Source organism: Gavialis gangeticus, unplaced genomic scaffold (genome assembly GCF_001723915.1).
Source record: "Gavialis gangeticus isolate Ggan-Ray unplaced genomic scaffold, GavGan_comp1, whole genome shotgun sequence".
NCBI lineage: Eukaryota > Metazoa > Chordata > Crocodylia > Gavialidae > Gavialis > Gavialis gangeticus.
The window spans coordinates 6,337,401-6,350,702 of record NW_017729018.1 but is presented as its reverse complement, the minus strand read 5'-3'; the positions used below and the strand labels follow the sequence as shown (position 1 = coordinate 6,350,702).

The 13,302-nt window shown below is 45.1% G+C and overlaps 1 protein-coding gene across 3 annotated transcripts in view; it reads left to right on the top strand.

Moving 5' to 3' along the window:
* The first annotated feature begins 585 nt into the window (after positions 1-585).
* Positions 586-13,302, top strand: part of BTBD2 (BTB domain containing 2) — a 31,951-nt gene continuing 19,234 nt past the window's right edge. For all 3 annotated transcript variants that reach the window (XM_019513315.1, XM_019513314.1, XM_019513313.1), the window contains exons 1-3: positions 586-711; positions 8,836-8,992; positions 12,337-12,442. In XM_019513315.1, the coding sequence (XP_019368860.1) occupies positions 629-711; positions 8,836-8,992; positions 12,337-12,442 (346 nt within the window). In that variant the 5' untranslated portion in view covers positions 586-628. The remainder of the gene's footprint in view (positions 712-8,835; positions 8,993-12,336; positions 12,443-13,302) is intronic.

The following is a 13,302-nucleotide window of genomic DNA, read 5'->3' as shown; positions in this document are numbered from 1 at the left end:
GCACATTGCTGGTGGGGAAGTAGAGACAGGGTGGAAAACTTCACATACCAGCAGGTTTTTGGGAACTATTTGGTATTTGAGTACAGGAGCCAGGATACCTGTCTTCTGTTCCCATCTTGTTCAGTTCAGTGCAGGGACTGGGCTTAGATAAATTTTGTATCCCATTGTCTCAGTCTGTAAAATGGGCACAATGCAGTGAACTAGCTTATGGAGCAGATCATGAGACTCTAATGTGCCTGAGACCTTTTAAATGAAAAACCTTATGCAAATATTGCAAAAAAATAAATACATGTGTTCGTGCATAAGTTATTCAGCTTTTGGCTTGACAGGAGCCTTCACGATTTCTTGATTTCTGACTCAGGATTGTATACTGGGCTGAAAGGAGAAGAACTTCCAAAAGCAACTTTTGGCGGTCTTTGCAGTAAAGAGAAACAGGGATTTGATGGGTTCCTTCTGAGCGTACTGTACAACAAGGACGTTCCCTTGAGATGGTTCTGGGGGGCAGAAATGGGGATTTTTTTGGAAGCTGAATGTAGTTTAACGTAAGGTTTTTTTTGTTTTGTTTTGTTTTGTTTTTTCCTCCCATGTTAGGTTTGTGTTGGCTGTAGGCAGTGCAGTCTTCGATGCAATGTTTAATGGTGGAATGGCCACGACTTCTACAGAGATTGAGCTGCCTGATGTGGAGCCTGCAGCCTTCCTAGCTTTACTAAAGTAAGCCTCTTTTAATGTACAGTTTCACTTTTATAACTGGATAGAGATTATCGTGGACAAAAATATTTCCAATATAATTGAACCTTTTCAGGGTGGATTGATTTAAATTACTGAGAGCAGTTCTGAACACCTCTTTAATCAACCTTTCCATTTGTACTTCAATTAATTTTATCTAAAGAAAGCTGCAATCTTGTTGGTTGATGTAACCATCAAAACACTTAGATTTATAGTTAGGTAGAACTTTAATGTTAGATTAATTATAGCATATACTCCTATAGCATACATTTCCATATGTTAGTACATGTTTCTAGCCTGTGAACCTAAATCATAAGTAAAAAGTTACCTAGTAAATAAGCAGTTGCTACTAGATATATATATTTTTTTTTTTGCTTGTGCTTTGGGTTAAACTGCTGCCTTGGAAAGGTAACTAATGTAATCCTGATGGGACGCATGATTGTGTCTGTTGGAGTCTGGCAATCACAATGCTTCTGATTTACCTGGCATCTAGTGCCCAGTTTTATAGCCCCTTTGATCCCGTAGGATTAATCCCTTAATACAGTACATTACATGTTGTGCCTTGTTTATAAAACTTGACCTCAAAAACTTAAATGTTTTTTTTCTTCCCCACCCTCACACCCAACATGCAGTCTGCAATACAGTTTTAGCTAAAGTCTCTTGGGTTTAGCATACTTTTTATTTAAATGTTTTGAGAAATCAAAATAAGTTAAGACCCCATAATGAAACCAAGCTAAACTAGCATACCCTCCCTATGCCAGTGTAGGCAGAGTGATGTAGTAATAATAATTCCTGAATCATGCTGGAGTAAGCACCATTGTACCAGTATAACTCAACAGTAAGACCTTTATTATTTTTTTATTATCAGTATAATGTCACACCTTTACTTGCAAAGGTTAAATTGTACTAAGCTGTGTTTAGTCTAGTTCTGTTTCAAGAGCAGCTTTGAGGTGGATTCTGGTGCTCTTAGAAAGGAGCGGGAAAAACAAGTAGGATGTTTAGTGGCTTAAGTCGCAGACACTTGAGGTTCAGTTATGGATTGGATGAAAATCTGTTTGCCAAATGAAAGGGCTAACCTGTTTGGAGGGACAGTTTATGAGCTGGTAGATATTGGTGTAGTGCATTTGACATAAAATGTTCCAGTTACACAAGCCGAAGCCGTGTTCCAAGCCTCTGAACCTGAGCATTTAGGCGGTGGGAGAAGTTTCTCCCCAGATCAGTTGGGACTGTTTGGGTCCATTTGCAGGTAAAACTCGGTTCTTTAGACATTCTGGGCTTTAGCAAAATGCCCTACTGAATGATTCTCTTCACAAACCCTAAAATACGCAACAGCAATCTTAAATATGAGGTGAACTGCCAGGTCTTGCAATCTGACTCCTGAAGCTATGACCCAATTGTAATGCCTCCCAAGACTTCGTTGTTGATGTACTTCCAGGTGCTTAGTTGTCAGGAACAGTATGTATAGCTTTGAAATGCATCATTTTTTGCTTTTTTCCCCCAGAAAAAGTGCTTCTACCATTAACTGAGACAATTTAGGAACCAGAGGTTTAAAGGTTAAAAATTATTTCCTAGAATGGAGAGGGCTGGAAGTTTTCGGGAAGCTGTTTTAACTGACTCATCTTATATTAGATACAATAAATTAGGGCATTTGCTGATCTTGTCTAAAAGAGTGAGATTTTTAGTGTGGCTGCCAAGAGGACAAAATGGTCTTTGCTTAGAGGACAAAAAAATCATAAAAATATTCACCCTTTTGGTTAATATCAGTTAGGTGACTAAAAGAAAATTAGGCTTTAACAGTGTGGCTTAGCTTAAGGGTGTCGAACTCAAATAAGCTGGTGGGCTGTATCTGGACTGCAGTGCTTCTTGATGTGGCTGCTAGAGCCACTCTGTGTTGGTGTGGCCAACACACCCAGGAGCTAATGCCATCTGTCATAGAATCATAAAAAATTAGGGTTGGCAGGGACCTCAGGAGGTCATCTAGCCCAACCCCTTGCTCAAAGCAGGGCCAGCCCTAACTAGGTGATTCCAGCCAAGGCTTTGTGTAGTTGGGTCTTAAAAATCTCCAAGGATGGAGATTCTACCACCTCTCTGGGTAACCTGTTCCGGTGCTTTACTACCCTACTAGTGAGAGAGTGTTTCCTAATGTCTAACCTAAATTTCCCTTGCTGCAACTTGAGACAGTTGCTCCTTGTTCTGTCATCTGCCACCAGTGAGAACAGTCCAGCTCCATCCTCTGGAGCCACCCTTTGCTTCACTGCTCCTTATTTGTTTGTGAACAGTGGTTGAAAACGAGGAATTGGGTCGTAGGTAATACTGAGATGTGGCATTGACCCCCTGGGTGTGGGCCTTGCCAGCACAGCAGCCCTGGGAGCTGGGGCAGGCAAGCTCATGAGCTGGATCTAGAGGTGGATTCTTCAGTCAGAAAGAAGCTCTGTGGGTGGGATGACCCATCATATCTTTCACACGTCTAGCTTAGATAATTTCTAGCACTTGCAGAAATGCTAAGATATAACAAATTCATACTTTATTTGGGTGCTGCAGCAGCATTCTGTTATACCTCTTACTAGAGGTGCACTGATATAGTGGTCCATATCGTATCAGCACTAATAAAAGGAAATTGGCTTTTTTTTGGCCAGTGTGGCCAATAACGTCACAGATAAATGCCGCGTGAATGTATGCAGCTGCAGCATACATGCAGCCAGAAACGCACCCCAGCAGCTTGGAGAGCAGCATCTGGCTGGTAAGTCTGTTGTGGGGAAGGGGTGTAGGAGAGAGAAGGGTTGTGGGGGGCACAGATTGGGGCCCCAATGGTGAGAGACAGAGTGGGGCTGGGGCAGGTCAGGGTGTGGGACAGAGCAGGGGGGGAGGGGAACAGGGGGGTGACTCATGCACCCCCAGGGGAGGCATGGGAGTGTGTGCCCTCCTAAATTTGTGTGTGGGGCAAGGGCGTGCTGCCTGCAGGCTGAGGCCAGGGCCTGTGCTGGCCACTTCCCAGTGGGGGAGGGCAGAGCTGCGCTTGGGGTGAGGTGGGTGGATGGCAGTGGCACTGGGAAGGGAAACTACGGGGGGTGATGTGGTAAATTTTGGGGTGGCTATAGCCCACTCTGTAGCCGTCGCTGCCCCCCGCCTTCCAGCACTGCTGCTGCCCACCCCAAGCACAGCCCCAGCCCAGCCCCACTGGGAAGAGGCCATTGTGGCCCCAGCCCACAGTGGGCAGCTCACCCTGCACACAAATCCAGGGGGAACATGCCTCCCCCGGGGGTGTGTGCAGCAGTAGGAGCTGCCCGTGGCTCTGTCCTGTGCTCTGCCCTGACTGAACAGTGCCTGCCCCTGCCTGTGCTCCAGCCCTGCTCCCTCCCTCACTGCAGGGGCCTGATCTGCTCTCCCCACACCCCTTCCCCCCAATAGACTTACCTGCCAGACACTGCTCTCCAGCCGGCCGGGCTGCATATCAGCAATCTGATCGGTATTGGCTGATATGGCTGGTTAATAATCGGCCATCGATATCGGCCAAAAAAATCTTTATCGGTGCATCCCTACCTCTTGCGCATTAGACAAGGTTCCTGCCCTTCCTCTGAAAGTGCTGTCATCTGGGATTATCAGTGTTGTCATTGCTGTTGTCCTCATCAGGTGTTGTACTTGATGTACTGTCAGTGTTGGAAGTCTTAGGAACTGCAGTACTGGCGAAGTTGCAGCCTGGAGATCCCAACAGTAAACTCGTCTTAAAGAATGACCACAGGCTTGGTTCGGTGGCAGAGATTTGGCCAGGTTTGTCTACAAGCACAGCCCTAACACCTTTTGACCTAACAAGTACATCAGACCAGGAGCTAAGGCATTTGTACCTATGACAAAGTAGTCAGCACAATACCACACAGGCTCCCCCAGGCTGCTATAAATTTCCTGCAATTTCCAATTCTTCTTTTATACAATGCGCAAAACAAAGGATGTATTTATTGCATTCCTTTGGTATCTTGAATGTCTCAAACAGTCCTGCACCAGGGACTTGTTTCACATTCTGACCTAGGTATTCCCATTCCAGCTTTATCATCTTGGTACTGGACTAGCCTACCTTGTACTATCATTTCTCTCTCCTGTGTCTTGGCAGGAGGTGCATCTGTCCCACGTGCCTGTTTGTTTATGTGAGGAGTTCATGCATCAGTCAGGTTTGCTAGTGAGGCCTACTCTGGTCAGTGCTTTAACAAAGCCTTTGTGAGAGCAGCATGTATTGATCAGTGCTCCAGCGAGGCTTATTCCCTTCTCTTGTCTTTTGTCTACCTGTCGTCCTGGAAAAGCATAATTACAGGTAACCCAGTGGGCTAGACACTGTTTTTAGGTTACCTTGTTCTACCCTTGTATACATTCATGCCCCTCTTGTCTACACACTGGTCTACACATTTCCTCGTATGACCTGTAGACAGTGTTTTCTAATTGTTTGTCCCATAGATTGGGCCTGGGAATGTTAGGTCAGGACTTAAGTCAAGAGGAGTGGCCTGCTTGGAGCACTTCATCCATGCAATGATAATAAGCCATATATGATGATGACGGATGATTGAATATATATGTATAGTTTCATAGTTTCTAGGGTCGGAAGGGACCTGAGCAGATCATCTAGTCCGACCCCCTGCCATGGCAGGAAAGAGTGCTGGGGTCAAACGACCCCAGCAAGGTGTTCATCTAACCTCTTCTTAAAAACCCCCAGGGTAGGAAACTGCACCACCTCCCTTGGAAGTTGGTTCCAGACCCTAGCCGCCCTGACCGTGAAATAGCGCCTTCTGATGTCTAACCTAAATCTACCCTCTGCTAGCTTGTGACCGTTCCTGTGTTCCTGGTCACTCCTGGCTGTGCTCGGGGGAACAGTGACTCCCCCAGTGCCTTCTGATCCCCCCCGACCAGTTTGTAGCAGGCCACAAGATCCCCCCTCAGCCTTCTCTTGTGGAGGCTGAACAGGTTCAGGTCCCGTAGTCTCTCCTCATAGGGCCTGCCCTGCAGTCCCCTGATCATGCGAGTGGCCCTCTGGACCCTCCCCATGCTGTCCACATCCCTCTTGAAGTGCGGCGCCCAGAACTGGATGCAGTACTCCAACTGCGGCCTGACCAGTGCCGCATAAAGGGGGAGGATCACCTCGCTGGACCTGCTCGATATGCATCTGTGGATATGCATAACATGCGGAGAGACCCAAAGTCAGACACCTAAGAAACCCAAAGTTCTTAGGTGTTTCCTCAGTTATATCTTCACACATCTCGGGTGGCATTCCAGTTGCTGCCAGTTCCTGTATTGGTTTCCCTTGGTTTATATTCTTCCAGATAAACTCCATATTCAGGCTCTGGTAATAGAGCAGATCCACTTAAACACTTCACTGGAACTGGATACAATACTAATTTAAGTCTCGTCTTGAATTTTCACTGAAGTCCCACAGTTTTGGTTGAGCAGTTAAATGTGGGCTGCGTAACACCCACTTGTGCAAACAGAAGTTTTGCTGGTTTTGGCATAGCTGATTCCTTCAGAGGAAGGGAAGAAACTTCATCTAAGGTAGATAAATTAACTGAGTAACAACTGATGAAAAAATGCCATGTTATACTTCAGAATAGCATAAAGCATAATGCAATAAAATTGGTTAATGATTAAATAGTAGTAGTAGTAGTAGTAGGTAAAGTAAATATCATTAGTTACTTTATAACTAATAGCCTTATAGCTAAAGTCAATCTCTTTTCAGTCTGGTTTCCTATTTTTACCATTCTGGCGTTGGTGATGTAGATAACAGCACATTCCAGTTAGCACAGTCGCAGTTGCACCTTGTATTATTGCTAGTACCAGACTTTGTGTTTGGACTATTAAGTGTAAGTTGTTGTCTTCCAGGATAGCCCACCCAGGTGTCTTTACTTTTTCCCTGCATCTTTTCTATATCCTGGATTTGTTGTTGTGTGAGGTCAGTTATGAGAATTAAAGCTGTCTTTGTGCGGTTTACTAGACCTTGTATGTCTAGGTATAGTTCTGTGACGGGGGAAAGTAAGTCAGTCATCAAATCTCTTACACGGTATTGTCAGAAGGAATGATAAACTCAGTTAAAGTGCTTAGAAAGCAAGAAAGCGTGAGTCCTTATTTGAATTGTACTTGTGTTCAGGGAGAATCCTTCCCAGTTTCCCCGATGCAGTCATTCTTAATTATGGCTCAGAACATGGTATGGTGAATGATGTCTGGAAAGAATCTTTCATTTACATCCAGGATTTCAGTTTTTGCCAGTAAGGTTCAGTTGCTGGCCACTACCAGAAGATGGATTCCAAAGCTGGTGGATCAGGAGTTTGATTTTTGATGGTGTCTTTTGTATCTGTAGCCCTTCTCCCTTACAGACTTGCATGGGGCTCTTGGTTGTCTAGGCTTATGTAGCGTCAGCCTTCCTCTAGGAATTGCCAATATCCTGCTAAAAAGCCAAGAAAAAGATCCATTTATATAAAATAGGAGCCGTACATTTTCTTATAGGCCTGTTAGCAATTCCTGCTTTAGCTCCATTGTGTCATGCTCTTCCTGGGTTTAGACCCCAAACCAGACTTGGATGCTGCATGAAACAGCACAGCATTTGTGGCACATAGTATTAATTTACTTTCGAAAGCTAGCTTGCAATAAAAAGGTATGGTAACCTAGTAAAAATAAACCTTTGCAGTAAGGAAAAGGGCTGAAATATATTCACAGAGCTGTGGCTACATAGCATCACTAAAAGCCTGCTTGGAGTTCATTACTCCTTTTCCTAGAAGTTCCCTCACTTGTTTCTTCCCCTGAAATGCATTCTGGTCCTTCCTGGGAATTAAAGGATCAGGAACTCGGTAGCCCCTCAGCGGTAAGTTCCTCAAGATGGTGAGCATGTCTGTTTGCACAATGGCCATAGAGACATCCTGATACCGAATGGGCTGCTTGCAGCTGTGCCGATAATACAGATGTCCTCTTCCCAGGTGTTGTGTGCCTGTCCTGGACCAGCCAAGGCTCTGGGCCCCCAGGCATCACAGGTCCTGGATGCAGCATACAGGGGGATTGGGGAGGGGAGGGAGGTCTGTGGGCCTGCTTCAACTTGTGGACTGGCCCTTCACCTCTCGTTTGGCCTGCGTGGCCATATGAGATTGACACCTGTGATTTAATACATGTGCAAGTATTTATTTTGTACTGAATATATTCCAGCTTTTCAGAATAAATTAGTAAATCCTGGATGAAAGCAACTAAAGCTTTGAGCAAAAATGGACTGATTTGTAAGTCTTAATTGGCCTCCTAGGCCCTATCCTGTGCAATTCACATACAAGCAGGTCTTCCTGAATTCAGGAGAACTACTCCTATTTCAGGGTCTTTAGGTTGAAGACCTCCATGTCCTGTGGTGTGACCTGCACCAGGTTAGAGCGTTGCCTCACTTAAGCAACCTGTTTCAGGTGGTGATAATCATATCTCTAGTCAGCATATTTGTGTGGGGAATGGGGGAAGAGTCAAAGTCAAGCCCGGGTCCTTATGAAGGCTTTTTATTTCCAGTTCTTATAAAATTTCCTAACTCCCCTCCTGGGAGTTTATGGGAAGTTAGTTGGGGGACTGAGAGGGTGGCTGCTCTCCAGGGATGTCTGAAGTGCAGTGCCCTCAGCTTTTGCTATACTGAAGAGTGAAACCAAGGCTGAGATTTAATTTGGCTTCACTTACCCTGAAGCCAGCCGCTTTATATTTATTGACCGATTGATTACTTTGATGGTTACTATATTAAAAACTGTTTTGATGCTCACTATTATTCAACTGGAACATGAGCTGTTTCAGTGGAGAACTATTTCAGTAAAGGTATAGATGTGAAAGTATGTGGAAAAATGCTGATGAAGGGATCTCCCCATCATCCCTGCTAGGTGTTTCTGATCCTTCATGATGCTGGATACGTAGTAGCACCTTAATTCTTGACTCATCAGACATGAAAGATGAAGTCAGAGGTGGGAAGGGTAACAGTGGATGCTAAGAATAAATTGGGCCATCATGACAGGGAAATAACCTTTAATGGTTCTTGTGAATTGCAGGGATTTTTGTCTTTTTTTTTTTCCTGCTATCTTACTGGTTAAAGCAGGTTTATGAGACAGCCTTTTGTTTGTATGCTTCCAGGTTTCTGTATTCTGATGAAGTTCAGATTGGACCAGAGACTGTGATGACAACACTTTACACAGCTAAAAAATATGCTGTTCCTGCCCTTGAAGCCCATTGTGTGGAATTCCTAAAGAAAAACCTTCGAGCAGACAATGCATTCATGCTTTTAACGCAGGTATGTTCCAGACCTATTTCTGTTCCAAGTCGCTTAGAACAAATCCAGCAGTTCCATTAGTATCAATATTGCTTATGCTTTGGAAATGCACCGTAGAAGGGTTACTTTTTCGAAAGGAGTAGAGCTGTCTGTGCCCTGGAACGTGGGGGTTTTTGTGCTCTTGATTCTAGAAATTTTATTATCTGATAGGGTTTCCCTCACTGATTTAATGATGGTCTACACTGTTCTTCATTAAAGCTTGAATTACAAATACTTGCAACTCTTCTTGCCTGTTGCACAAAACTATAGTACTTGGGGTTCCTTGATGGGGTCAGGACAGTGGGAAAATGTGAAATTGTTCGGTGGTGAGGAAGGCTTTACTGAGCTTCCTGTGCTCGAAAAGGTTCGTGCCCAGCAAAAGTAAAATGAACGCACTTGTTGACATTCAGGATGTCTCACAATAAGCACTCGCTGCATTAGAGACAGGCTGTCTGCTGGACTGCCCCTTTTTTGCAAGGTTTCCCCTAGAGTAGGATTTCCCCTGCACATACTGTATTGAAAAAGTGAGCCTTCTCTTACCCTCTAATGCTGCAGGCTGCCCTCTTTCCTTGGAAGGGAAGAGATGACAGATGTGAGGTGGAAGAGGTAAGGTCCCTGTTTCCAGTAACTGGAGAGAATCTTTTCCTCAGGCTCTACAGCCAAGATACCAGGGTAGGTGGTGTACAGGGATGTGGAATTTCTTGAGAGTGGTTCCCCTGGTCCTGTCTTTCTCTGTGAGGTTATTTATAAGAGTTGTCCATGCAGCTGCCATTCTTTCTAACTGCTATAGGCAGCCTGTGGGAGTACAACATTGGGAGTCCTCCATTGGGAGCCTATGGGCGTCCTCTATTGCTTCTGCTTGAGTTGGGAAAACTTAGCCTTTCTGAAGCTTGTTAGTACTGTAAGTGGCATTGCCTTTCCTTCCCTGTTTTCATTCCTATTAGGACTTCTGCTCTCATTTCAGGCCTTTCCTGGGGTAGTGCCAGCCTGTGTAGTCATGACCGAGGGCAGATCCGCAAGTTCTAGGCTATAGCCATTCTGTCGTGGCATGCTGCCTGTTACAGTGCCTACCAGTCCCAGGCATGGACTGGGGCTGCATTGTAGTGGCATGCTGCACAAATGAAGGAAGAAAACTAACAAATATGTTCTCCCTGTTCTGCTTCAGGGTAGGGAATGTTGTTCAACTCCCTTGTTAACAATATGTGAACACAGTGGGGGAAAGGTGCCTTGAACTATTGCAGTGGTACTTGCCTTCTAGAGAAATGAGCCCAGTTTCCATTCCCAGTTCAGACTGAGTTGCCTTGGGGCATCCTGTCCTGTGCAGTTCATGGCTGTTCCTTCCTACGTGGTTGTCTGGATGGGTGCTTTGATTCGGAGATCGGCAGTATCTGGCTTTGTCATTTTACTTCCCAAAGCCCCTCAGTGCCTTTTTGAGACGCTTACTTGGGGGTATATTGGTGAGGGGCTAATTTAAAGACCCCTTGCTTCAAACAGTACTCTCAGTTCTCCAGGACTGTGAAGATCAAGCTCCAACTAATTGTATCACAAGTGTAGCAGTTTGGAGGGTTACCTGCACAGCTGCCATCTGCGAAATTTGTCTCCCACAAAACCAGTGTCAAACCAGGCTCTGATTCCAGAGCTCCACTCAACTCCTCAGATAGCTGAGGTTCTGTGCCTGGCTGTACGATCCTTTCACCGCTGGCCCTCCTGACCCATTGAAATCAGTGCAGGAGCTGACCGAGATGAAATACTGCCAGTATCCTGCCTCTGAACCTCTTGCAGAAATACCAGTGATGGGCAACTACCTTCATTGTCTATGCCGTCCTAGTTCACGGTGCTATGCTGAAGTGATGTGTGTTGGCAAGTGTCACTGATCAAAGAAGAAATGCAGAGGAACTACACCCCGAGGATCTAGAAGTCTGGCAGGAAGTGACTTAGTGGGCATCAAAGCTGAAGATTCAAAGCCATATAGCAGTGATTGCCAGCCAGGGTGCAGCAGCATCCTGGCACGCCTTGAGATCCTTTACAAGGATGCCACGGAGTACTGCACGGTGTTAGCACGGTTAGGTGTGCAAACAGGAGTCTCAAGAAAAGCCCAGAGATTTCAAATAAGAATTCAGTGTTAAAACCATTCTGACCTGACACAGACTTTCTGAGTTATTCAACAGAATAACTCTATTTTTTTATTTTCTATTTTTTTTCATTTTTACTCCAGAAAAAGTGAGAGAGACTGAAAACTAAGACCTGGTGTTTTCCAAGGGGTGCCTTGAATCTAACAAGGTTGAGAGAGCCACAACTCCTGGGAGCCAGGAGACTTATCACCAACAGGGCTGAAGCAGGAAAATGCCAGTCCAGGAAGGGAGGCTCAAAACAGCTGTTTACTAGATCAGAGCCTCTTGGGTTTTAGTGATAGTTCCTGGAGGTCCCAGCCAAAGTTGTGGCCCCATTGTTTTGGACATTATATATGTAGGTAGCTAGATAGTTGCTGCTCTGAAAAGCTTATAGTGTCAGTGAAAAAGAGGGAGGGGGAGAGGTGTCAGCATGCTCAGGGACAGGCTATGCATGGTCCCATCTCTCTGGATGGCTTTGGGGAAACTAGTGTAAGCCACAGGGAGATAATATCCTCCAACGCTAGACTTAGTAACCCAGGTGGAGTTTGGATCCTTGTGCCACGTTGAGCATCTTTCTGAACTCTGCAGGAGTTACACAACTCTTCATGAACCTCAGTCTGTGTAGCTGCACCTGGGCAAAATGTGCAAGCACTTTGCACTGGAGGAAGGCAGGACTTGCAACAAGATGGCTTGCTTTGGCCTATTGCTAGATTGAGCTGCATTAGTGCAAGTCTTATTTTGCATTGCAGAGGCCTACCTACTTCTTGAGGTTTGCACTGATGCCATGGCATCGATGTAGTTAAATGCTGCAAATGTCCTTACTGCAGAGCAAGGTGTCAGTCAGCTGCATTAGGCTTCCTCCGGTAACATAAAAATAATTGGTATGGCTTACCCACAGCCAGCTGACATGCTGAGTGTCTGTGGTTGTGGTCAACATGGTGCTTTTTCTCACCTGATGTTACCTTCCAGTAAAGATGAGCACGAAGATGTATACAGTTAAACGGAATTGATGCAACTGTTAGGCTTGCAAGTGTTAGCATAGTTGCATTCACTCAACTCCTGTGAAATGTTGTCTGCCTGCATCGCTAGTTCCCATGGCTTGCAAACTAGTGGTGTAATAAATCCACTGAGTAAAATCAAGATTGGGCAAAAAGATGCAAAGTGTAAACAGTTTTTTTTTTTTCTTTGTGTTAATGATGCATACTTACTTGTTAGGCAAGACTCTTTGATGAGCCCCAGCTGGCCAGCCTCTGCCTAGAGAACATAGATAAGAACACATCGGATGCCATCAATGCTGAGGGGTTCACAGACATCGATTTAGGTAAGATTTGTTTTTTTTCTTTTTCTCTGCAGTCGCTCGTTACATGCTTGACTTTTAGTTCATTATTATGTAGGTTTGTATTTACTTGGTGATTTCTCCCTGTGGCTTTGCACTCACTACCTGGAAGCAATCTCTGGAGTGTTTGAACCAACAATCCCTGGATCAGCTCTTGGAGGCAGGTTGCTCTCAATAGAACTCTTGAAACTAGACTCTGGAACTTGCTTCCCTCATTGTACTGACAATTTTGTTCTCCAAGGCATGATAAAAGGCCTATCCCTTCTGTTGCTGTTGGTAGGTTGAGGGCGGGTGTAACTTACCTTCTGTGGGAAGGGTTGGCATTTGTCCCAGGTTTCCATTAGATGCTTGAATTAAAAGGTTTTGCATTTTGAAGCAAGAGTCAGATATTAAACATTGCATGCATGTCCATGGACATCAGGGACCACTCCATAAACCTAGATCAGTACTTGAAAGGTCCTTTTTTAATGGAATCCCTTCTTAAAACTGGAATTGGAGCACGGATAATACAGTGCAGCCCTTTTGGCTTTTCCACTGTTTATCTTGTTCAAACTTGTAAATAGAAATTCCTTCTGCTGCACCTAGTAAGTGTAACCAATATGTGGGCCCCGCTTGCTATTGCGATGGCATACCTCCTCGTGGAATGTGCCAGCCTAATGTCAGCCATGCACACAATACTTGGGAGCAGCCTCACAGTTCTTTTGCTCCCCTCGGGGTCATTTGTGGAAAGTTTGGACCGTTTAAAATCAGGACATTCGGGTTAGTGCCTAAAGTCGTTGCTGTCCTGCCTTACAGACACCCTGGTTGCGGTGCTGGAGAGGGACACCTTGGGGATTCGGGAGGTT